The 27,510-nt window shown below is 39.7% G+C and overlaps 1 protein-coding gene across 2 annotated transcripts in view; it reads left to right on the forward strand.

Annotated features, from left to right (window-relative positions):
* Window positions 1-27,510, forward strand: part of LOC147197996 (ephrin type-A receptor 6-like) — a 117,018-nt gene that overhangs the window by 33,525 nt on the left and 55,983 nt on the right. For both annotated transcript variants that reach the window (XM_086124503.1, XM_086124506.1), the window contains exon 4: window positions 25,584-25,739. In XM_086124503.1, coding sequence (XP_085980629.1) covers window positions 25,584-25,739 — 156 coding nt within the window. The remainder of the gene's footprint in view (window positions 1-25,583; window positions 25,740-27,510) is intronic.

Genomic DNA, 27,510 nt, shown 5'->3' on the forward strand with positions numbered 1-27,510 from the left:
ACACTTAATAAAAGAAATCAAATTGAGTAAATGCAACAGCTGCTTTTTTTTATTTCAGTGTACGTGGTTTAAGGCAGCCAATTCAACTCCTCAGATCGCAAACAAATATATGTATGTATGTGTATATATATGTATGTATGTATATGTATATATATTTATGTACTGTATATATGTGTGCATATGTATATGTATACACACACACACATATATATATATATATATATATACACACACACACACGTTGTCCTACGATAAATTTAAACCAGGGTAATACTGGTTGCTGCATGCCATTATTGGATATAGATGATGGATCGATGCTATAAAGTTCGTGCATAGATCATGCAAGTATATGGGAACAAAAGAGAAATGTGAGTCACAGTGCAACAGAGGAATGCATGCCAAATGAGGTAATAAAATGCCAGCTGAATTAAATTCCCTGCCAGATGATGGTTTTGTTTTGTTTTTTTGGGAGGGGGGAGGTGCTGTGGGTGAAACAGAGTGTCTTTATACATCACATTTGGATCAATGAAACATCCACAGAAATAAGAGCGCAAAGTGAGAGCATCTTTACGTCTTAAAGGCTTTTGAATCCAAATGTATCAATAAAACAGATTTCACAGCACACCGTGTGCTAAAATGCATAAATTGAGTGAAATGAAAGTGAAGCATTTTTCAACATTTTCAACTTAATCATGACGCCTATGAACTACTGCTCAGTGAAAACCATTGCAGACATTTCTGGTATTACAAAATTTGTAGACCACGTACAAAGGAAAGCACCAGTCTATAACACCACCGCACAATAAATCACTTCTCCTGGGCAGCTGTCCTGTATTCTTTGTTCTGCTTTAAAGGCCAATGCAAATTAGGTCGCTGCCGTCACATCAATAACATTTATTGTTCTAAGCAGTGTTTGAGTTTGAAGGCAAGTGATGCAAACATTTTTGTGGAACAAAAATCCAGTACTGTAGCGTCTTACAAAAGTTATTCATTGAAATCTTTCTCAAGTGCAGCTATATACCTTCACCTCTTTTATTCTGAATGATGCAATGGCCGTCAATCCAGTTTCTTTTGCATGCAAATTGCCGGCGTTTCAGTGATGTTGTTTGTGCCACAGGCACATTCACTTTTTTTTTTTTTTTTTAAGTCAGCAATGTGGGATTTGTACTAATCAGCATCAGGTTTAAACAGAGGTCAAGTAAACATTGTGGAAAAAAAATATTGTATTTGAGGGTTGGGTTTTAATTAGGGCATTCGTTTCAAAAGGAATATTTCCATATTAAAAAAAGCATTTAAAGCATGTTTAGTATGAGGCTCTGGTGTTTGTTTTAATGTGATTACGTCCAGTGTTTGAAGTTACTTTTAATAGGTTAATATATACGCTGTGTTGTTAAATTAATCTCTGACAGTGTCAATCACATTTGAGGATTATAATACAGGCAGCCTTTGACAATATCTTTAGATTGAGAAGGTATTGAGGACCTAATAATGCGGCTTGTGAGCGTATCGACTTTGAAGAATTCGGTTTCAATTCCATGAATTCAGCTATCTTTAAATCCGTCACTTGATAAGCATTAGATACTCTCATGTTGTCACTCTTCGAGCTGTAATTGAGAACAAATGTGAAGAGTATTTAATTGGGCTTGTCAAGCGGGGAGGTGGGTTTGTTGGGCACCTAGAGATCTCTCCATCTTTTTGCATTTTAATTGTTTCAAGAATAAATTATGCAAATTGCCGATTTTGCGAGTCCTAGTTGCGGCGTGAACTTTCCGTGACTTCTGCTTAGCTTATTTCTGCCTTCACTGAGACTTACTTCAAAGCTGAAAAGTGATCAAAGACGTTGGGAAAAATATTCCCCAGAGTAGCAGCACCCCGCATACATACATTCATACAGCTTCTGCCTGTCTCGACATGGCGTACTCTCTCACTCTCGAAACAAAAGCATGTGACACCTTCTGATGTTTTGCATTTTTTTCCCCCTCCTCAAGGATAGTCCTGTCAGATGCTGCAACATTTCAAGTGATTTCTATCTCCTCCGCTGCATGCGCCCGTGTGTGTTCTATTTTAGAACATCAGCCAAAGGAGTGAATTAGTCATTAAAGTGTATGGTGTAGCTCATCGTGGCCCAGATAGAATATCATAGGCCTGAAATGAGGAGAAGACTTGTCATAAATGAAAGCCCACTTTGGGAGCTGAGACAGCTGCTACGCTGATTAAAAACCGAAGAGGAAAAACAGGGGTTATGTGGGGGTCAACATCGCTGATGACTGGGATTTGTCTCCATGGTAGTTTGCCTAGCTCACAGATAGAACATATTGCTTACCCGTGTCCAGTAATTGACAACGTCCATGAACATGTTTGCTCTTCAGTGTAGAGATGAATGATTTATGGGCAGCCCTCATTAGTAAGACGGTAGCAATGGTGTATCGGAAGGTTCTATCATTGCTTTCCATATGGCGTGAATGCATGCCGATAAACTTGAAACACACACCCTTTCTTTGATGACACGGCACAGGCACATATGGGCAAACTACTTCCTCAGCTTTTATTTTCAACTTTTTTTTTTCCCAGTAAATTGTCGGACCAGAACATTTTAAGATAAGAAAACCTTTATTAGTCTCGCAATGGAGAAATTCCCAATTCACAGCAGCAAAGTTATGAAAGAAAGAAGTAGAACAACAAAATATAGGAGCTGCTGGAAAGGCAGCCACTCTCGCGACGCCATTTTGAAGTCAAAATAACAAAAATAACACAACACAACACATAGGACACAGACAGTCGTGCAATCTTCACCAATTTTCTGCATACACTTTGTTGTCTGAAGCACTTATAGATGAAAGAGGAGAGGATCAAAGTGTCCTTTCAGATCTTATTGTACTCTTTATTTTTTTATTATAATAATAACAATAATAATAATCGCATAACAGAGTATGTATCATAGTTATTCTATTCCATACTGTATATTATTATTATATTATAACTTTCCATATTCGTAATTACCTTATTAATAAATCGAAGTTCTACTACATTGTAGTGAAGCGCTGATTCAGCTTAGTTTTTTTTTTAACTCATTCCACGTATCGCTTTTTCATCTCTGACTTGAGTGCCGCAGGCCTGTATTGAATCTATTTTCAATTTTATTTGGGCAGTCCTCCCGTATTAAATATTTACATGCCGCAACATGCCAGGTGGCTTTGAAGTAATGCCACTCTACTTTTGCCGCAAAACAAAAACCTCAACATTGGAAAGGTGAGTGCAGTGACAAAATGAAGTGTGTTTTTTTTTCCTTCTGCTTTCACAAAGTGGACCATATAGTGTTATTTCAGGACTCCATTTGGGATGAAACGGCATGAGCCTACATCAGCCGAAGGCTGCTTTTTAGATTTTGCTTTTTGCCGCTGCCACAAAAAATGTCATGTGTGGACAGCAGTGTTGAGCAAGTTACTAATAAAATGTTAGTTTTTTTTACGAGTTACTGACATTTATGAGTTGTTTTACAATACAATTGTTTCTGACCTGTGATATGTCACATAATTGTGGCATTCCTTTTGAGTTACTGTTACCAAAACAACTATGAAATTCTAATACGCAGGGGACTACTTTCTCACAAAATCCGACATTTACTATTTGTTTTTACAGCCACATAATAAAATAAAAAGTCAGTTGCTCAGAAAATGTCAGTGTGGTAGACTTTGCCGTTGCCTAGCTCCAAATAAATTCTGTTCACAAAAAAACAAACAAATGGAAACAGCGAAAATATGATAATCCTTAGCAGATATAACAAACACATCATCTTAATGCACTACTGTTAATGTGAATTTGCTCAGATTGCAATCTTTGCTTGACATTTTATGATCCATTAGATGTACACACACTGAGTGGTATCTTGACTGTGGTGATTGACATCTGATTTTGTCCAGTACTACAACACATAGCAATGCCCAACAAAGTTCAGCAAAAAAATGATGTGTTGCTTTTACTCTTCATACTAGAACACAATATTTTTGAGCTACTCGTAATTGCACCTCTCAAATCATGTTTTCAGGATTATTCAGGCATGAACACAGTGTTGATTTTAAATACGATCCAATATAAGATTGCCAAAGAATGTTTGTCATAACCTATATACAAGAGCTTGATAAGATTTGGACTAAAGGCTGACAACACTTAAATGCACTGGGTTCAAAATATGTGAGCACCCTTACAAGTCCAGCAATTTACAAAAATGTGACATTCACAAATATCAACTCGAATAGGGCTTCACTTTCTGATTCAAACCAAACAATGTGTTTTGTTTATTCACTAAATAAATAGCAAATCGAAATAGGTCAATAGCGTTGTGAAAGCCATTTTTTGTTGTTGTTGATGTGCTGGTTGGTTAAGGTCACAACACAATGTCCAAAATAATTCTCCCCATGTTTTTATTTATTAATAAGTCTATTTAAATGCATTCAATTTAAGAGCTTTGCAAACGAAAATGGGATTTTGGCCCTACATATAAGCAAAAGCGACCGGACGCTTCCTCGCCCTATCCTTCCATATATGAGCAGCAGCAGTGAGGGGATGGAGCAAATGACCCCAGGGCACAAAAGGCTTTAACTAGCAGTAGGTGTCTGTTTGTCGGAATGAAACTGCCAAGCTTGTTAGTCACACTGGTAGAATTGTGGGTGCACGCTCACACATAGACAGACACACACACTGTGGATAGACTTAATCCCGCTATTGAAAGTAGCAAACAGCGATAGCAAAAGTGGGTCAGGTTTAGAGAAGACTGTGGTGGCAATCCGTTCCCCTCGGATTGGATTGAGGCCTGAACTTTGGCTGAACCCCCACAAGTAGAAACAGACAATGAAGCTCTGAATTTACACGATGATACACTACTCACAAACAATTGGGATATATGGCTTTCAGATGAAATTTCAAGATGAGCCTAAAATGTATTCAAACCTTTACAGGTGAACTTAATGTGACCTTCTGTAAGCTTTCGAATGCATATGTCCAACTGTCAAATGTTTCAGTACTTTTTGCAAAAGTTGCTATTCTCTGAGGAGCTTCACGGCAGAATTCGCATCAGAAGTTTGATCGTTGAATCGACCAATAAATGTCCTGGTTCAATTAGAGCTGTCCTCATCATCCTGTTCACATTGTGACATCATGAGACCAAAACGACACCGAACATTGGATCAGCAGTACCGTGCAATTGTGATGCTTCAAACAGGACGTTCTCAGATGGAAGTTGCCACTGAACTTAGTGTCACAGAGCGTCATCAAATTGCAATAGATATACTGAGAGACTGGAAGAGTAACAGAAAGATGTAGAAGTGGCCACATCTCATGCTGATGGCCGTTACATTGTGAACAATGCCCTGAGAAACTGGATGATGAATGCCACTCAACTGCAGGCACGTTTAAGGGAAGTGAGAGGCACCCAATTGTCACGTCAGACCATTCCCAACCATTTACATCAGCGTGGTCTGCGTGCTAGATGACCTGCAAGTGTACCTGACCACACCACCAGGCACAAGCGTCATCGTCTTGCATGGTCCAGGGAGCATTTACGCTGGACGAGGGACCAGTGGGCCTCAGTGCTCCACTCTGATGAAAGTTGATTCACGCTGAGCAGAAATGATGGCCGCCAACAATCGTGGAGACGTCAAGGAGAGTGCTATGCAACAGCCATTTTTGTCACCAGACAAGTTTTTGGTGTGTCCAGTCGGTACAGAACTGCCCTATGCTTTTTGAATAGTACAGTGACACGACCATACTTCCCGAATAACATTCTTAATCCAGTGATTGTGCCCCTACATCACGTATGTCCAGCTCCGGTGCTGGAGGGCCACTGTCCTGCCCGTTTTCCTGCCCTACATGAACAACACAGGCCTAATTTCATCTTCATGGATGATAATGCTCCACCTCATCGAGGTCGCATCATCAAGGAATGGCTGCTGGAGAATGAGGTACCTCAAATAGAATGGTCTGCACTTTCTCCAGACCTGAATCCTATTGAATAGCTGTGTGGTCAGCTGAGTCTGTAGAGGATTGAAATTCTTCACCCCAGTGGCGCCACAGTGTGCTCACAGCTTCAGCCCAGGAGAGCCGCACACAGACAATTAGACAAGACGAATCGCGGGAGGTTTCGATTGTGTACAGTTTTGCTCCCGTCTACCCGGGGATCTTTGCAGCTGTTTAACAGCAGAACACCGCAACATGGTAAATGAACATCACAATGGCGTCCTCAAATAATATTTGCATGCCTCAGACATTGCATTCACCTTTAGTGGAAGAACAGCACTGCACATTCCTGTGCTCCCTTGTGTCGGTATTTAAAATGGTTCTTAGCTCCTCTTCTGATAAATTTTTCAGTGATTTCAGAGGGGATGTGAAAAGGGGAATTGTACAAATGAAAAGGATATTTTTCTTTTCAAGTTTAGTATTTATTTAGTTAAAATTAGCATTTTGTTTTGTTTTTGTTAAATTAAGGGAGAAAAAAGACAACTACTGTTTAACAAAGTTAAAGTAAAATGTCTAATTTCCCTAAAAGGGCTATTTCTATTATTAAGCAGGCACAACTTAACAAAATAAAAGAGTTCCTGTGCCTCAACACAATACCTCTCATTATTTGCTGTGTACTGGCAAAGTGAATAATTGTTATTTTCATGCACCCCATTATTGGTTGGTTGTGAGGAGTGTTGATTTGTATAAGCTTGGCTTGACCATACTAAATGGGCATATAGCCCTGCTCCCCATGATCGCCGTGCATCGGACCGGACCTTGGTCTTATTAAAAAAAAAAAAAGTGGACCTACAGCATTTCTAGTTGAGGACCACTGGGATAGGGGGTAAATTGCATGATGGTAGTGAACACCGGCAGACTGACACACAGCAATATTTATACTGTGTGCGTTTCTTTACAAGGCAGTAGAGTCATGATGAGATATCGATAGAACTCATCTCACTGGTGTAAACAAATCTATCCACTTTTGCATTCAGATTGTGTTCAGCCGTTCAGCAAGGGGCAGCATGGTAATGGAAAACATGAATGGATAAATATATTTACAGAATCAGTGTATGTACGGTACGTTTAAATTTTTTAACACTCAAAATAATTTATATGAATTGCTTATGTTGTTTCTATTGTAAAACCTAAGGATTTACAATTTGTGGCATCACTGCTTTGTTACAAATCAGCTGACCGGGCGAAACTGAATGGGTGGCTATTTTACATTGTCATTACTCTTTGTAATACCACACAGCACGATAAGTCAAACTGCAATGTTTTATGACATGCAATAATGTCTGAGTGGCTTTTTTTTTTTTACGCAAGTGCCAATAGTCATTAACACAGAAAGAAAATCATATATTCATGAGGAGTATCTGTGAATGTGTCGAAGAGGCATGTTTAAGACAGAGGACAACTTCGTATGAGTCTGTGGGCTTGTGTTTTATGCGTTCTTTTTATCCATCGCTACTTGCAGCTGGCTGGCCATTTCTTCCCACTCTTACATTAGAGGCCATGTATGCTTATTGAGTGGCCAGGGACAGGGACTGATGTATACAGCAATATAGCTTATTTTTTATGGCGGACTGATCTGACTCTGTCTACATCACGCTGTTTTTAATTTTCATTCAAAATTACAACATACAACAGAAAATTAACACTTAAATTTACATATAGCTGATGTACAGTACCATGACCTTCTCAGATATCGATACTGCATGGCCAAAGGTTTTGAGTCCGTGGGGAAAGAGAGGAGTGGTGAGGCTAGAAGGCTCAGAGGCACGTTACATTTTGGCCCGCAGATTACTACACAGGTTCATTTCAGCCTTGCTCATCATGTTAGGATGACGTCCCTTACATTTGTGACAACATTCTGTCGAGGCTTTCTATGGCTGGAACGTTGTTGCCAGGCAGCTTTGGAGCACATTTGTTGGCTCGGTAGAGTTGAATGAATTTCAGAGCTGGCGTCAACGCGAGATTTACATGTAGGCTACCTGTATATCACTGCTCAATAACGTTTGATAATATGAGAGGTGTTGGACTGGTACACTCGTCTGACTTTGGTGCAGGCAGAATGGGTTCAATTCTCACTCAGTGATAGTGTCAACGTGGATGAGCCGTACAGAAAATGGATAGATGGAGCCTTTCCGAGCAAACCATACAAAAAGAATCTGTTATTCACACTGCACAGTGTGCTCCCACTCTCACTCTCACTCTCACTCTCTCCCACTCTCTTTCACTCTCCCACTGTCTTATAGATAGGTGTGCCGCATTGGAAGAAATTTTTCACATGGCTTGTCTTTCACAGAATTATATGTGATAATTGGATGAAGAAAAAAATTGTTTGGGCTAGAGCTATTAATATCTATTTTTTGTATTTTTACGCCGTCACTCACTCTAGATACAGTATAACAAAAACAAATGAGGGATTGGTAGCGTGAGAACCTCCATGATTTTGAATTATACTGCCTTTACTTAACAAAGCCTCTTATGACTTTGTTCATCTCCTGTTCCCTTTTCTCATCCTTCTCCACGAAATCCCATTCATTTTAGCTCATGCAAAACAGTCTTGATCTTTAGCGTGCTCTGTGTAGTCTGTCTACCCCACAAATTTATATGTCAGCCCTTGAGACTGTTGTGCATGACTGCATAGCTTCAAGCACGCTTGTCACAATGCCCCCTTCCTTCTGAGTGTTAACAGTAGCAGGACAGGATCATGGGCAGCGATTAACATTATGTGAGCTACAGGGCACCAGAAGACCCCAGGGTGTAAGAGCAAAATCTCTGTACCCTAGCACTGTCTGTTTGATGTCTCTGATACACGCTGACACACAAACAGTCACAGACTCGACCGAAAGGCCACTTAACTGGCCACTGTGGGTCTATCTCAGTTGTTCTTTTGCCTCTGTTCGGTCAGTCCGTGTTTCCAAAAAAAAAAAAAATGGCACTTTGAGTGAAAATATGTGCAACCGCTGTGCTTTTCAGTGTGCTTGACAAAAGATGGAATATTCACTGCCGCGGGTTTACAGATGCAGTGGTGCAGTTGCAGTATTTACCATGTGGGTTGTGAAGGAATGCTACAATATGAAAAAAAAAAGGTTACAAAATATATGCATCAATGGCAGTGAGTCCCAAACAGGGCGCCGTGCCACAACAAGGGTGCCATCACAGATCGTCAGGGATGCCACAGGAAATGATCTAACTGGACTGATTGAAGTTTATTGAATATACAGTTGAACTTAATTTGTCTGAAAATTATTGGATAATAATTCCAAATATATATTTATCTATCTATGCTAGCGTCTCGCAGTACAATTAAATTCCCTTCAATTACTGTGTGGTCAACCGTTACCATCATCCGACATAAGTCATGGCCTCCTGCGAACATCATGATGTCAGTATTCTTACATTTTGGAATATTTTTGCTTGATGATGTGTCGTATTAGATACCCTGGATCAATAATAGTCACCAAACACTGAGCCACAGTTCATCTCCAGTCTCTGAAACAGTCAATTGATTGTGACCAATGATTAAAGTGTGGTTGATGGAAGCTTTATAAATTCCTTTCAGTAAGTGCATGCATTGTCACATTTATTTTCAACCACAGTAATGAATTAATTGTACTGCCAGACGCAAAATTTTTCAGATATTCTTTTTTTTTAATTGGGGGTAATTGGACAGCACACAAATCCATCTGTGAAAAAGTGTCTCATGCTTCCCAGATCACTCATTTGCGATTTTAATGTCAATGAATCCTGATAATGTTATACTGGGACATATTAATGTCTTCAAGAAAGAAATTAATCATTTATGGCCATAGTTTTCAAGGACTGAGCTGACATCAAATGTGGTCATATAGCACTGTGAACTTTGACGGAAGCAGCTGAAGCAAGGACAGGCTTGTACATGCAAGGCATGTGTACCTCAGTAAAAAAAATTTTTTTTAACCCTGATCTGCCCAACACTCTCGAATAGAGTATATTTGCACTTATATCACCACTTGACCCTTTTCCATTGCTCTAGAGTCCGATTTTTATGCTCTCCTTTCTCAGGCAACCTACCATAAATGTTCCAATCCGTTGAGCTCTTTTCGCCCTGCCCAACGGAAAATGCTTACAATTCACCATTAGATATAAACCTGAGTCTTATTATTTAGTTCCAGGGATGTCATTTCATTTTTTTCAGCCACATTTTATGTTTTCATTTTCTGATTCATGACAGTTCTTGTAGTTCAGTTCATGACAGTTCTGATTCTTTCCTTCTTGTAAATGTGCAGTGGCTAAAAAAGTTGGACGATTGAATGGATCATGTGTCCCAGTTCGAGTAGAATACGAAAACGAAACTACATTTACGGACAAGGTGAAAATGATAACCTTCATGGTTTTGTTTTTACCTGAGCTACTTGAGTCATTTGGATCAGATCTTCAACAGATATAGGACAACAATCTAATTGTTCGGTGTGACCCTTAAGTGTAGAGCGGACAACTTCCACATAACTGCTGTTTGCTTTGTAGCAGAGAGGAATGGCCTGAGGGGAAAGAAAGGGTTCGAGTTATTTCAATTCAATACGGGAGGCAAGCAAGACGGGTTTATCTGAAGAACAGAAGAGGCAAATTATCGGAAAAAAAGAAGAGTGAGGCACAAGATAGGAACTAGCAAGTCGGTGACAGAGAACAGAATCATCGCTTGGATTGTTTTGGTTGTTTAAGAGCTCAGGGGGACCAGCAACTGGGAAAACAGATGTTTGAAAGTACTTGGTTAAAAAAAAAAAAAAAAGGCTCACTGTTGCAAATCTGATTTTGCACTTGACACAGACAAGACATATCAATGCATGTATGACTTTCTAAGAGAGGACTTTTTACAATTTTTTGCCATTAACTTTTCCTTTTGTCATTAATGTAACAGCAATGGGGCTACCACATTCACTGTTTTCATAGATTGTTCTTGTTGAGGCTATGTTATTCATACCTGTAGCAGTGGTACAATGCATTTGAGCCGCACCTTCCAAAGTTTCTTCTTCTCAACTTTCAGAAGTCATCGCTTTTATCAGAGCAAGAAACCCTCAGTGATGACACTGGGAGCGATTTCTGCCTCTGGTGTTTCTGATGCCAGGGACTCCAGACTGTTATCCTTCCATTGGGAGTGATGAAAGCTCGCGATGTAAGGATAATTATGCATGTAGATCTGCAAAATGCTATGAACAGTCTAGGGGAGACCACTGCTTCTGCTGTGATGAGGCAAATCATTGCTTTTCGTGACTTTATGTAGAAGGAAGAAGATTTCAAAAAATTTTGCTGTGTAAAGTATCGTATTTTCCGCACTAAAAGGTGCACCTAAAAGCCTTCCATTTTCTTAAAAGCTCAAGGCACGCCTTAAAATCCGATGCGCCTTGTGTATGGTCATTACGGTAATATGTCAACCCCAAAATGACTCCTTGCTAGGGACATGCTTATAATGCAGAGTTCAAACTTAAGGCGATCAGTTTCGCAGTTGAAGACGGAAATAGAGCAGCGGCAAGAGAGTTCAACGTTAACGAGTCAATGTTATAACTTGCTGTTGGTTAAGTGTCGCTGCTTTATTAAATAAGTTTTACTGACATCTGATCGTTGCTATATAAATCACGGTGTAGTGTAGTGTTCTGTTGGCATTTCCTTGAGTATAGCTCCATCTAGTGGACGCATTGTAGATTGTGTCTTATAATGTGGTGCGTCTAATATGACAAAAATTACTAAATAGATTCAGAAGGGCCATTCATTGAAGGTGCGCCTCATAATCCAGTGTGCCTTTTATTGTGGAAAATACAGTAGATGGTTTGTGACTACAAAGTGCGTCCTGGGTTTTCGAATAAAATGGCAAATTGAACATGTTTCTCCTCATACGTTCAACAATTTTCACACATTCATCATCCAATTCAAGAAGATACTGTGTTTTAGAAAAAAAAAACGTTCAATCTTTAACTGGGCAGTTTCACACGTTCCGTGTTGCATAAACATTTTCTTTTCCTTTTTGGAGTGGCAGGGAACTGAACGCTCATTTCTAAGCAATCATACTGATGTCTCAGTGTTCAGAATATGCCATGTTGAAGGTTCAACAGCCCACACAAGAGTGTGCCTGCACGCGCGCACGCACACACGTACACACACACACACACACACACACACACACAGTGTTCCGATGGGTCTGTCTGATAGTGCTGTCAGTGTCACTGGATGCTCAAGAGAATGAATCTGTAAGTAGATCCATCTGGCCATGCAATTAGCTGCTGAAGGGGTTCTTTTTTGCTACTGTTTTTTTTTATTCTATTGTTTTTCTCAATTGCAGATGTGGAAGATGCTATGTCAGGTCTGTCAAAAAGAAGAACATTTGGGAAAGGCTTGTCTGTAGTATCTATAGATTACCATAAGAAGGGGAATCATCCTTCTTTGTGTTGATCATATTATATGATATTTATTTACCACACACTTTTGCATCTTGCTAATTATCTCACTTGAATATGAAACTTGATAGCACCGCTGCTATTGGGATTGCTTTTCCAAATGGCTTTCCGTGAAAATAAATACAGACTGTGTGACAGATGCTCAAGGTTACCTATAGAGTCAGATCATTTCCTTTCATAATCACGGGTATTATGTGAGCTTCCAGCACACCTCTATGGCAATCTATCCAAAGGAGAAGCTCAAATGGATTGCTTCTGCAGAAGTGCCAGAATATTAAACTGCGTAAACATTTTTTTTTCCCTTTAACTGAACTTTGAGATTGAACTGTGATGATTCTCAGACAGCTTTTGTAGAGAAACTGCGAACTACCGGTAATGTATTGGATGGATGTGAAAAAGTTGGATGGATGGTAGAAGATTCCACTGGGGTTTAATTGCAAGGTAAACAAAAGATATGGAATAAATAAATCACTTTCCCGGGTTTTTCTTAAATTTCATTTAGATGCGGAGCACCACAGTTAATAGTGCTGTGATTTATAAAAGAAACCTTATATTCAAAATCATAAAATGTTTTTTTGTGTGTGTGTGTGTTTTTCCTCTCCTGCATTTATATGTAGAAGAAATAGGCTGGCTTGAGGGCGATTTTGGCTCAGTGAAATTATTTGAGATCAGCACACTGAACAAGCAAAACTGATTTCAATATATTTTTTTGTTGATATAGTGTCTGTGCAAGCGGTAGACCCTCAGGGAGTCTTGTGAATGTATTATGCAGGCTTTGAACAACATCAGAGCTGCATTATGACAAATGCTCTCAACTCAAATAAAACCTACAGCCCTCCGGTGTGAAGTAACTTTCCATTTTTGTTTTGGAAATGTTTCACATACGTACGGCAACAATCATACACATAGATGGATGCACGACTGAAAACACTATGAGATGCACTCCATACCTTTATCAACTGCTGAAAAACAAACAAACATTTGTGTCTCTGTGGATGTTAGTGCCGGTAATATATTTTTGTGTTAATGCACACTGCACCCTAATCATTCTATCAGTCTCACTTTCACAAAAAGTATTTCAAAAATAAAATAAAATAAAGCAGGTCATCTTAAAACCTACGGTGACGCGTGACTGCGTCACCGGAGGTTGTTTGCGCTCAGCAGTCTGCAGTTACAGCTTGTGATCAGAATTGTTGCGCTATATCTTTTATCGTTATCATTATTCTCATTCAGAGTTTGTTTTGTACAATTCACAGAGGGGACGGGTAAAAAATGGGAATCTGAAGGGCCAAGACGGTGCGCGTGAGCTACGATCGTTAACAGGCTGCCTAAGTGCGTCGCATGCCTCAGCGTCAGGCTATTGCTCATCATGGCATGCGTGTGTACGTGCCTGCGCGGTAACGGGTCGATCATGGGAGGTTTGTTGATCGAAAAGTAGATCTCCGGTCAAAAAAGTTTGGGCACGCTTGTTCCAGACGGTGTTTGGTTGAGCGTTTGAGTTGCGTCATATTAAGCCTTCAAGATGCCATAGCCATATGAACTGCCCCTGAAAACTCAAGACATCCAGAGCTTCTGGTCATTACGGTTATCTTGAATACTGAACGTAACATTTTGAGCTGATGGTTGATATTTTTGTTCAATTGTGTATGATTGATGTAGATCAAAATCAGATACTCACTTCATTTTGCTGATGACATTGTAAAATTATATATATAGTCTACGCAGTAATACAGTTAGGCACTATGTGGAAATGTGAAGAATTTAAGCAAGAAACTAACAGCTCATTTCTGTTTCTATGAGTCCCTTATTACGCGTTTGCATTGAGAGCGAAAATATTTAAACCAGAAAAGGATTTCTGAATGCAGTCACATGGCACGAAATGTGCATTACTTACAGATATGTGTGTGGTTTTGTGGCACGCTTCACTGTGATACTTTTAGTTGTTGTTGTATTTTCATTTTGAAAAAAACGTGGTCATAATTCGACAATTGTTTCAATGAAAATCAACCTTTCTATCAACAAACAAAGCATGGTGATATATAATGATCTGTTGACTCTTACATTAGAGCCATAAATTGTTTTTTAAATATTTTTGTTGTTTGTTTGCTTGTTTGACATTTTTAAATTGTTTATTTGGTACTTTCTCACACCAGTAGGTTTCTACGTGTGTTATCTAATGCTGTTGTGCTCAAAGACATGCTGGCCTGGCCAGTGGTATCCAGCTGTGGCGATGACAGCTGTAATTTGAATGCTGGTGGTCAACGTGATTAGAGAACTGCAGGAGGCTTTTGAGTGGATTAAGTACCCTGGTAGATGAAGACTGACACATGAACAATTAGAAATGGAGGCAGTTGCATTGCACTGAGGGGAAAAAAACGGTAGTGGCATTGAAATTTGAACGCCGGCAAGGGAGAGCCGTAGACAATGGCATAAAAAGTAGCATAAAAAGCGGTGTGAAAGGCGGCGTATAAAGTGATGCATGCGGATATGCATTGCGTAATTCAAGTCCTATCAGCTTGCCATACCAATGAAGTTGCCCCTCTCGTCCAATCACCCAAATGTTGCGTCCTTTTCCCTTTTCCTGTGTGCTTGTTTGTTTGTTTGATTTCTTTTCCTTGTATACTTGTTTTTTTTATTTGTTTGTTTTCAATTCCTTTTTTTTTTTTTTGCGATTTCTTTTGTCTTGTTTGGATTTTTTTTGTCATCCAGGGCTAAAGTGGGTCTTGACCGACACATAATGTTTCTGAAAAAAAGAATTTAGAAATATATTTTAGAGTATCAAATACAATGCTGGAAGAATTTAACTGAGGCTACACCGATTTCTGATGGGGTTCTAGCTGCCCTTAGTCCCGGAGCAGCGCCATCCCTACATGGTTCCTAACCACAAGGCTGGTAATGTGGAATCAGTGCCACTGTGTCAGTGCATTTTTACAAGTAAGAGTACAAGTATAGAAATACCGTATTGGCACGAAACCAAGTACAGGTATTGGTGCATCACTACTATTTATTGTAATATTACTCACTTAAGGAACTGCTTCAAGAAATATTGTTCATGTATTTTTTTTAATACTGTACATACAAATATGCCTGAACAACAACACATGTTATGCGCTGGAAATAGCATTGCACATTACTACATTGTTAATTTCACTTATGAACCGAGGACCAGTCACTAGTTCATTTTCCACTTGGAGGGATGCTGATGTATTCAGATATGATTTATTGATCATGTTGCGCACATTTGTCTCCCCACTGTGTTCAGTTAAAAAGCAATAACATGTTTTATACCCTCCGTTCCACGTGAATGCAATAACACTAAACTAATTACACACACTGGGGACAACAGTGTGATTTGTAAAACCCACAGCTGGTTGTCGACGAACAGCCAGGAATTATTGGGAGTAAACCACCACAGTACAATATTTTATCATTCATACACACATTAGTTAGTATGATAAAAGTCAGCCACAAGACAGATGTGGCTTTGGCTGTGGTTATATGTAAGCAATAGCTGTTATCATAGCCACTCTGTCTCCTTATCTTACTGCATGTTACGGTGTCTCATCCACATGTCAGTCTATGCTAATGCTAAAGGCAAGATGATTGTTGCAGGTTAACCGATTCACATCAAAGTTGACAAATCATAACATACAGATAACTGTAGCAGATTTTCCAGAAATGATGAGTTTATACTACTGTTGGGCCACTGTTAGCAAGTAAAGTGCAATTATTGTGAAATGTAAATTTTTGGAAAGGTAAGTACATCTGCCTCACATTTCTAAGGACGTAAGGGTGTGGGGTTGAATCTGGGCTCCGGCCTTCACCTCTGGTGTGCATCAGTGACGTGCGGTGAGGTTCATGACTGGTGAGACAGCCTGTGTGGGTTTTCTCGGGGTACTCCCATTTACTCCCACATTCCAAAAACATCAGGGTTCCCACTCTTCCACTTGCTTTTTTATTTATGGACCTTTTAAGGACTTTTGAGGGTTAATTTAGCCATTTTTAAGGACTTTTCTCCATTCAGTAGGGCAATCAGCTAACCCTTTATTTGACATACTTAATGTCAAATTGGTCCGAAATGACCCGAAGTGATCACATGATCATCATCGTAACTGATCGGAGACGGCGGGAAAAGCAGAGTGGTAACCAGGAAGGCATGTAGCCCGACAGCGGGGTTGAAGGGCGCCAGGCGCATTTTCCAACAAAACTATTAATTGGAAGGGTGGGGAAAATGATACATGAAATAAAGAAATTAAATGAACACAATAGGTTAATTTTAAGGATTTTTTTATTGTTTTTAGAAGCTTTCCCTGAAAATTAAGGTCAATTAAGAACATAAATGTACAACTTATTTTTATATGGATTTTTGTGGGAACCCTGACACATGCATGACAGATTGCCCCTAGCTGTGAGTGTGAGCGCGGATGGTTGTTCGTCTCTGTGTGCCCTGCGATTGACTGGCAACTGGTTCAGGGTGTCCCCCGCCTACTGCCCGAAGACAGCTGGAATAAGCTCGCGACCCTTGTAATAAGTGGATTAGGAAACGGATGGATGGATGGAACACAAGATAAAGCCACCCTTGAGAGTTCTCTCCACACATTGGTTGAAATTGTTAAACAAGGACTTAATTGCATTAACAATGACATTCTATGTGAAAGATAAGAGAGTTCTGCAGGAAATAACTGTGAATATGTGTTCATTAATTTATTAATAATTAAACCAAAATGTCACCCGAAATAAATTATCTAATAATTGCAGGATGCTAAATTTGAGCAAAAGCTAACTTCAAATGAACAAAAAAAATGCCTCCCGCCGCTAGGAAGGGCTTGTTGTATAACAAATCACACAAGACACATTCGACTTTGACTCGCATGAAAAACATTCTTCTTTCTCCATTTGTGTGTTTTTACTTACCCAGATGTAACATTGCCACATCCAGACAGGAACACAGCACAGTGAGATTGCTTTTGTTACCTCCACAGCAACAGAGCATGTTTGGGAGATATTTTCATGACTCTCGCTTATCCCCCCCCCCCCCCCCCCCCCACCACCACATTTAACACATAGCAGTGACCTCTCTGAGATAGTGTTGCTTGGAAAAGCAAAAATAAAAGAGAAAAAGGAAAGTTCCAGGTCTGGTGTTGCAAAACATGTATTTCAAAGGCAACTTTCTTCCATGTAGGTTTCGATTGCTTTGTAATAAAAAGCACATTCAACGAAAATGACGAGAATACCAAAGGATCTAAGGAAATGAATCATCCATCAGCTTTCTCTCCTCATTCATAATTGATATTTGAAGCCTCGTTTTGTTCATTGAAATTAGCTTTTGGAGCGCAGACAAAACAGCTGAGCCGATGGAAATGGAATTGGTTGTGTGTCGGTGCATGACAGAGTGGGGATTATACCAAGGTAATGTCAGCCTTATTAAACACTATTAAACTCTATAGATCGGACAGGAACCAGGGAGGAAAATAATATAGTGGCTACTCATCTGTGTGGAAAAGTATGCGCATATGTGACGTTAAATGAGAGAGGAGCCACATGAAATTTTATATTTAGATCAAGTGAAAGATGTGCTTCGCCTCTAATAGAATCCGGTAAGTCTGAGGATAGATGAGTAGATGTGGTCCATTTCATTGTTAGCATATGACATTGGGAGCTCAGCTCTGACACAGGGTCTGTGTGTGGTATTTAATTTGGTTTGGCTCAGCATCTCGGTCCAATAACACAAGGCATAACTGGGATTCTGGATATCAACGGATCATTCGTTCATGTAAAGCACGGGTGTCAAACTCAATCACACAGCGGGGGCAAAACTCTAAGCATATTTGACTTGTGGGCTGAACAGAATAACACCTTGAAAATAAAAGTAAAGAAAAGTTGAGCTTCTCAGAAACATTAAAATAATTTATTTTATCCAAGCTGGATTTTATTTGTGGTGTTAAATTTGTTTGCGGGGTAAGCTTCGGTGTTGTTGTGTGGAGAGATTCTCCGGATGGCCTGCAGGTATCCAATAATGACAAGACTCCTGTGTGAAATTATCTTCATATTGTGGTAATCTTCAGGCGTGCAAGAAATGGTCAAAACACTTCAGCTTGTTCTCAGGAAGTGGCTTTTTTTTTATTTATGCAGGCAATCGTCAATTATTGGGAGGCAATGTGCTGGACATATCGTGCAAACAGACAGGTGGTCAATAAAAAAAAACACTAACCTCACTCAAGGCGTCAACAAAATGACAGCACAACACACAACAGCTCGGTAAAATACACACAGCGACTACTCATACTCCGATTTGATAAACAACAAATAACATCAACCAAAAATAAATAAATAAAACTAATGCTTATTTACCAAATAGCTACACAGCGTTTGGCTTGTGGAATGAATGATTGTGGGTAGCCTTTCGTTCAATATGGCACTTGTTGCACTGCATAATGTGTCATCAGCGACTGTTGGGTGTAACAGAATGGGAGGTGTTTCCAAGCACAATTATCAAATTCGACTGCGTTGTCATTCATCTTTAATGTATTATTTTGTACAAATGTGGTGTAATAGTGAAAGTGGTACTGTTTCCAGTGGAGTCTTGTCCATAATGAATTGTTTCACTCCCCAAATCTTGTCTCCTATTTGAACTACGCGAACTGAGCTGAGGTCATTGCTTATTTGACAGCTAGCCACAAGCTCTACTTGGGTTAAAACAAATGGAAACATTCTTACGGGTTTATCCTCGAGCTTTTCTTGTTCTAAAACATGAGTGATTATTTTCATCCTCATGACATGACTCCAACAGGCGCACGTTAGTGTGAATAGGTTACCTTTGGGTCTGACTGTAGCCCTTTAAGGTTTTTTGAGATTCCCTTGATGACAATGACATAACGTTTATGTTGTCCACCTCCAAAATTTAGCAGTGGATTTATGGGAACCTTTTGTTTTGTAGTCATACATTTGAGCTCCAGGTCAGGGCTTTAAAACTGTCAGATAGTGTTGTAAAAACTCCTTCTTCCTCTCCATCCCAAAGTGATCATCGGGCAGCATTTACTCTCCTGTACATACCAACATGTTAGAGGATGTGTTAGTGCGGTACGTGAGCGTGTGAGTTTATTTAGCAAAGGGTGATTTGGATGCAAAATAATGACTGAACTTGGCTGTATTGTGGGATTGTGTGGAATATGTCTTTTTTTTTAGTGTACCGTATTGCAAGCTTTAAAACATACTGTAACTTCAATGAGATTGAATGCTGAACCTGCATTAAACCGTTGCGTGATGGTGGCTGAGAGCGCCGTGTGACTGCTTGAATCTTTTATAGAGTCGCTTCCACGCTCAATGCACTCAATGGCAGAGATAATTAGCTCTGATTATCCTTGTGAATACTGTTTCTTTCGAAAATAAGCAGAATTAAAACAGCTTATTGCCTCTCTTTCCTTTCCAATAATGAGCCCGGACCCATTTTATCTCAGCTAAGCCCGAATAAATTCAACAAACCACCACACAACAAGATTATAGCCTAATTAAACTAGTACGATGAATCACGATTGAATAACTATGGCGAAATGAAACATTTCAACAGAAACATTCCTATTTTTAAAAAAAATCAACGTTCTAAGTTCTCAGTCCGTTATACAGGATGTCAGCCTAATTTTGTTCAAATTGAAATAGTTACCAAGGAAGGGTGTAAAAGTTCTCGGTAAGAAGAGGTGTTAATTAGGCCATAGGTGCAGATGAGCCATCTAGCGTTTTAGTCACAGGAAAACGAGCGCCGTTGGATATGAACAGACAAAAAAGTTGGCGGATGCTTCTAATTGTGATGCATATTTTTCACACCTCCTGTAAAAAGGAAAAAAACCTAATGCAAAATAGAAGCCCAGATGAGAAATCACCAACTTCATATAAATTGTGTGTTGCATGATGTTTCTGTTACTTTTGGATGGATTTGAATAACGGTCACGTTAATTGCAATTAATGTACCGTAATTACAACCTATACATTATTTGGTGGAACGGTAAGTAAGCTAGCCTGTGTCAGTGTAGATGTTCTCATTGATCACGAATAACCTGCTTTACCAGAAATAAGTTATGTTGGCTTTGTTTTGTTTTGTTTTAGGGGGTTTTAAACACATCACCCTTGCATGTTTCAGATCAATCTTTGGATCATGATCAAATAATATGACAATCTGTCAAAAGTGACCATTAAAATACAGTCGCTTTTTTTTTCCAACCCTTTGATGTTAATGATGTTCCTTTGGTTTATTTCAAATTCATTGTGGACGTGCAAAAATCCAAAATTGTTTAACTATCCAATTGAATATCGACCAGATTGTACGTTCAGCTTCTGGCTGCTGTTTGTGTCCTTTACCTGTCCTCATCTATCCCAACAACCAAGACACTGGTTCAATACTCATTTACTTGCCCTGTGATCACCAGGCACTTTGCAGAGTAACTCATGATAGACACTTGAATGAGGGAGCCAGCGAAAACCGTGAGGTGTATGCAAGCTGTAACCAAATACAAACCCATCGTATGCCAATATTGAAAGTGTTGCACAAACAGCAAAAAAAAGAGGGTGTCAACCACGTTCCTATTCATATGTTACTTGGGAGGAAAAGACAGCGTTTGTTGTAAGTTTTTAAGCACCATGAAAACAGCTAACAATTTTTCACAAACTAATACCCAGTCCAACACCTCAGCAGAGATGTTAGGGGTGTTCACACGGCAAGATTTGGTCCGGTGCTGCGCCGGGGCTGCCCCAGTAGAGCGTTCACACTTGCAAATTAGCTCCGGCGTAGCCCCGGAAAACAGTTTACACCGGAGCAAATTTGATCCACCTCAGGGAGGTGGTTTAAAAATTTGCTCCAGAGCAAATGCTCGTTTGCGAAGCAGCACCGATGTAAATGTGCACGTGTGAACGCAGCTGGGTTAAATTTGCTCCAGAGCAAATGCTCGTGAAGAGTTGATTACGTACGGCGAGAATGCGTTGCTTTCTGCTCTGTCGGACTTCCGTCATGTGTTTGTTTAATAACGACACAAGACTTGGCTGGTAACATCTTTCCTTTTGTAGGAGACTGGACTGTCTTGGAGTTGTTTGTGTAGTTTGTTCCTTTGTTGTGTGTTCACAACCCCCCGCCCCCCATATATAATTAATTTTGTGATTTCCTCTCTTGATTTTCTGTTTGGCGCATTACATGTTTGCTTTTCTGAGTGTCATTGAAGTCATCGTTGATTTACGTTTTTGGGGGCGGTCACTCTCGAGCAGAAGGCACGGAGACCGAGAAGGAGAAGGACGTGCCTGTCCAGTAGTCGCTTGAGTTGTGTATACGTTTTAAAAAGAACCAACACGACAGCTCATTTGTTTTCGGTCGTTTTGCTCCGCTGCAGAAACTGCCGTGTGAACGCAAGTGGGGCTACACCGACGCTGTGCCAGTGCTGACACGCTCAGCGGCTTTGTACGTGTGAACGCTCCACAAAATTTGCTGCGGTGTAAAATATATCGCAACAAAATACATCGGTGCAGCGCCGGAGCAAATGTGTGCCGTGTGAACACCCCTGTTGTGTGAGGCAAGCTCAAGTGCAAATCAAGAGTTTGCACTCGCATCAGTTCGTGAAGATGGGGAAGGGTGGGTGGGTGACATGCAGCAGAGAGGCTCAGTCATTGGAATTTTGAGGGCCTCAATCTTGATTGCATATGAAAAAAAAAACTATGAAAGTGTTGGTTCAATAGTGCCACTTCTCAAGGGATTCCATAGATGAAATATATTTCCTCAACGTTTGGGTTTGTTGGCTTTATGCCGCAAAGCTGCTGGAACCATACGAAAACAGATTAATCGGGTTGATTCAACCACAAACAGTCATTTTGCTGCAGCTCAGAGATAATTATAGGGGATTTGATATTGTTTAAGTCAAAGCTTGATTTGCATAATCAGACGAGCCTAACTGCAAGTAACGAGGTGCCGAATGTGGTACGATATACAGTACTTTCCGTACACAAGCCGTACATTAATGCCTTCGGTAAAAACGGACAAATGAAGGTTAACATTTCATATTGGTTTTCTATGGTTTAAATTTTTTATCAGCAACTGGTGCTGTCATCTCTGTAGCAATCAATCTATTCTCATTTGCATCGCCTCCTCACCACACTGCTTTTGATTTCAAGAGCTGAACTATTCTGCAACATTTGTTGATGTGGTTCTGCAAGTAAATGCTGCAGAATTGTGCTCCTCTTGGAATTGTTCTCCTTCGCTGACCACCGGGAGAAGAATTCACCACCCATCGGCTGTAAAGACTCCTCATGCTAACAACAAACCTGAATTAGTATGCATGCATTTTACCCGTTATGACACAGGTTGCCATGATGACCAAAGGTAAATGGAACAACTATTGTTAAAATGTATGAAAATGCTCCGTGATTTTTTTATAGAAACAATAAAATCATCATTTAACAACGTGGGAGGAATGTTTGTTTTTGTTCCTGCCAAGACTTAGAAAATCCATACCAGATATCACCTACATGCATGTCCAAAAATATATATATAAAATAAAGGTTTGTTTGGTTCCCTCCCCAACAGAATTGTGGAGGAAATAGATCAACCATCCTAAATGTCAAATGTAGAAATCTTTGCACTTTGAATAATCATAATGATTCCTGTAAAGAATGTTATTGTGTGCAGCAAATGTTACAAATGTACATCTATTTATTTTTCCTACTTATACCCATTCCATTGGATGAAGCGTTTCATTTGAATATGATTCAAAATGATGTATTTGAGTTGCATGGCACCCAATACGTTTGATGGTCTTACACTACTTTTTTCCTGTCAAAAATGTATTTAAGGGTGGCCAGTCCAACAATTTGGGTAAAAGTATAAGTGAGGTCATCATGCTACTGGAATGCCTCACCAAGATGTCTCATGGTCCACGACTTTGGGCTTGGAGGATGTTCTGGATGACTTCCAGATCCCATTAACCTTGGGCAGAGGGCCAACGGTTGACCGGGGTCCCAAAGGCCAATGAGTCAGAAAACTATTTTCTTGTAGCCAGCTCAAATGTGCTCACCTTCGAGATGTGCAGAAGACCGTCTGTCTGCCCTCTAAAAGTCGCTTATTCCATTCATCAGTCAAGAAGCCACATCCAGTTGGATCTCTTTTTGCCAGTTGCAAACTTGACAGCTAGATCTGTACCCACATGACACATAAGATGCACTGTTTGAACTTAATGTAAATGGTCATGGGGATGGCTTTAACAATCAGTTCCAAAGCACAAATAAGACACGTGATGTGCTTAAGTGCTTATGTGATTAATGCTGCGCTTAAATCAGTGCAATGCAGTATTGCTCAACCCATTGTGCTAATGACAATTGGTAGTGAGCGATTCGGGCTGCCGCCGTGGCTGGCGCATCCGAATCGACAAATGTTTTGACTGAAAATTTATTTCTGACAGCAGCAAATTCAGACAATCTTGCCACCTGCAATCGGACCAAGAGAGAGAGAGAGTGATTTCTGAGTGACAACAGCGATGGTAAAGTTGTACATTGAAAATAATGGAGAAAATTAAGAAAAAAAAACGTTATTGTGACATGCTGTGTCCTATTCCGCTGCAAAAATAGTGCGGTTTGTAAGTGCCATTATTCTGGATTTAATTATTATTTTTTTTTTTTTAGGTCAATAAGACAAAAGTCTAAAGTGAATTAGACCAATTCTATTTCTGATTAGTTCGAAATTTTCCATTTTATGACAATATTCAAGTTATCAATGCAAAACAAGACATTGTTCATATAGCATGACGGTCTCAAGAGGGATCAAATTTATTTTATTAAAAAACTATTGTTTCATAAGACATTGGTGGCACAGTTTCTCTATACTGGTGAGATCTTTACTAAGGTTTTATATGAGACAGTAAGCCTCATTTTACTAAATTAAACACATGGGGACCTGACGATGTGTTATGATTGTGTTTATTTATTTATTCCTTTTTTTTTTTCCAACCAGGTAAAGCAATTGAGAACGGTTTGTCATTTACAAGGCCAATCTTGGAGCAATTTAGGACTCAGTGTTTTCCTCAAGGACAAGCTTATAGTGCAGAAACTACGTTATATAATATGACCACATTTTTTTGCATTTTTCATGTCAGAGCTTGATCTTCGAAGCCCGCTATCCTGCCTGATTTAAATGTGATCAGCTCATCGGCAAGCTGTGACGTAGAATGAAAATTACCTGATCATTTTAATCAGGTATGTTGCAGGAGGGCCACATCGAAAACAGGTCGGGCAGTGGCTCTTGAGGACCGAGTTTGGAAAACCCTGCAGTATAGTCTTTTGTGGTATGCATCGAAACCATGTATTCGTATGGGTGCATGCGTGCGTGCGGGTTTGTGTGCGTGTGTGTGTGTGTGTGGGTGTGTGTGTGTGTGTGTGTGTGTGTGTGTGTGTGTGTGTGTGTGTGTGTGCGCGTGTGTGTGAGAGTTCTCAGTTGATGCGTTTTCAGCAACAGTGTAGCGCCACTGTGGCCCTGGAGTAAAGTCTGACCAGACAAATTGAGGCAGATTGCTGTTACAAGGGTTTAAAAGAAACATCGCCTCAGTTCATGAAAGGTCGACCGGAGGCCCCATTCGGCTGACAGCGTCAAAAAGATCTCATATAGTGGGGTGGGTCAGGGTTGACAGACAGATTGTGACTCAAGGACACTGTGGTATACAAGGTTAATGATGTCAGTAACCTTGACATGCCGTAAGCAATGACACTATTCGTTGTGATACAGTCTTATTTGTGTGTGCTTTTTTTGTCACAGTCATTAACTGCATTATGAAAGTCAAGCGAAGATATACCATTCACGGAGGACGTATGTGAAAACTAACTATATATACACAGTATATATATATATATATATATATATATATATATATATTGCAGATGAATTGTCTGTATAATGTACTGTACGTTCAAACACGAAACACTTTGGAAGCCTTGCTGCTTTGATCGTATAACTTCTTTAATGAGTTTACAATAAGGGATCACAGAAATAGTTTGCATCAACCAAATGGATTTTTTAATTTCAATTCATAAGTTATTAAAGCCTATAAGTTGGTTTGCCAGCTTGTCGCATTGAGACTGTTTTTGTTCACTCACCATCTTGCTTTCATTTATTTTCTTTGTCCCACCCAGCATGCCAGCCAGGCTTCTACAAGGCTTTTGCTGGAAACATCAAGTGTTCAAAGTGCCCAATAAATAGTTTCAGCTACGGAGAAGGTGCTGCTGTCTGCCGATGTGAAGTTGGGTATTTCAGGGCTGGAAAAGATCCTCCAACAATGGCTTGCACACGTGAGTATGCCCTATCTTAATACTTAGTCATTGACAATGTTGTGTACTAGCGCCGTTACAAGTTGTGATATTACTAGTTGCACTGCATTTTTCAGTAAGTGTGGTCATAACAGTTATTTTCAACACCAAATAGGTTTTGAATAGTGAAATTACATTTGTGAATCACCAACACAAGCTGCTTTTTTCCCAAGGCACTTCTAAATCTTAATTCATCTCTTCTGCTTTACATCATGGACCTATCCTGCACATGCCCGCTCAAACAGTGTAAAAAATAAATAAATAATTTTTCAAAAAAACGCACAGTTGGAGGCAGTGTTACCACTTACTATGATTTCTCACTGAACATTGATATGTTTCAGTGTTTACCCAAGAACAAGCTTCTGTGAAAATCCAGAACATCCTACACAAATTTAAGGACATACATTTTGGTATGAAGTAGCTTTGATGGCATTGCTTAGCTTGCTCATTTTTTTGATGGTGGTGTCAGTGCAGTGAAGCTACCGGTACATTTAATGTAGAAAGAACGTCAAGCTTGGCGCACTCCGCTTCGGAAGTCACTTGCCCTTCACCTCTATTCATCTTTAAGTGGCTCATGCCTAATACTGAGGAAAATTATTAGCCTACCGCTTCAAAGTGGCTAATTGTGATTGACGTGAAACCCCACAACTTGTTAATACCTGTGACTCTGGATGATCCTTGTGATATTTAATACGTATCTGTTCAGAGTCAAAGTGTACAAAAGATAATCAAATTAATTGCATGTGGATCGGCTGCCTAATTTTCGTCACGGACAGTAATTACAAAGTAATATTTGCATTAAATAAAAGTTTAATTAGATTAATTCTCTTTTAATTAAAATGCAATATAGCTGTCATTTAGATAGACTAGGGTACCATCACTGAAATCTTTCTCTGGAGAGGGAGTGTACTATTTGTACTAGGCATTGTGGAATACGGAGTATCAGGGTTTAGTCTGCAAAGACAGATGTTTGGAGAGGAAATGTGCAAAAATTCTTGTCTTGTATTGCACCTCTAAAACTGCAGATTTTTGATGGAGCTCCACAAAATCAAGTTGCTGCTACAAGATATGACAAGGTCCGACCACGAACCAGGTGGAGTGTGGATCCCTAAAATGCAGACTCGGATAAACTGCTTTACAATAAATATTTATTATAGAAGAGCGCACCAACAAAGTATAAACAGAAATCGCTGGTTACAAGGAGCCAGGAAAATCAAAGCATAAACAAAAAGTGCTTGCAAAAGGCAAGGTAATAGTAAAGCCGAAATGACAAGAGTCCAATTGCACGAGGAGTCCAATTACACAAAACAAAGAGAGCAAGATCAAGGCCAAGGTCTAGAAAACACCACTTGAGCGTGAGCAGCAAACAAGATCAATAATCCGACAAAGACTAGGCAGCTTGGCAGTCTTTTAACACTGTACATGGCAAGGCTTGATTGGAAAAGAACAGCTGCGCCTGCTGGAGGGTAACGCCCTTTGCTCCCGCTGGGGCTGAGAACAAAGTCAAAACAGACAGAACATGACAGTACATTACACATGCTGAATAAAGAAAGAATGACGTGGATGCCCACAGCTGGTGGATCAGACAGCAGACCTCTCATGTCACTGGAATGGCAGTTTACAGTACTTTGTGGTCATTATTCTTACAAATTGGGACAAGGAATAAATTATCGGAGTAAAATTAAGGAGGAATACTGTTTAAAAAGTGAATACAGGAACGAAGAAAGCATGGGTATCACAAAAGGAGAGATAA

This window comes from Hippocampus guttulatus, chromosome 11 (assembly GCF_054856545.1).
Source record: "Hippocampus guttulatus isolate MCC_2025c chromosome 11, RoL_Hgut_1.0, whole genome shotgun sequence".
NCBI classification, from domain to species: domain Eukaryota; kingdom Metazoa; phylum Chordata; class Actinopteri; order Syngnathiformes; family Syngnathidae; genus Hippocampus; species Hippocampus guttulatus.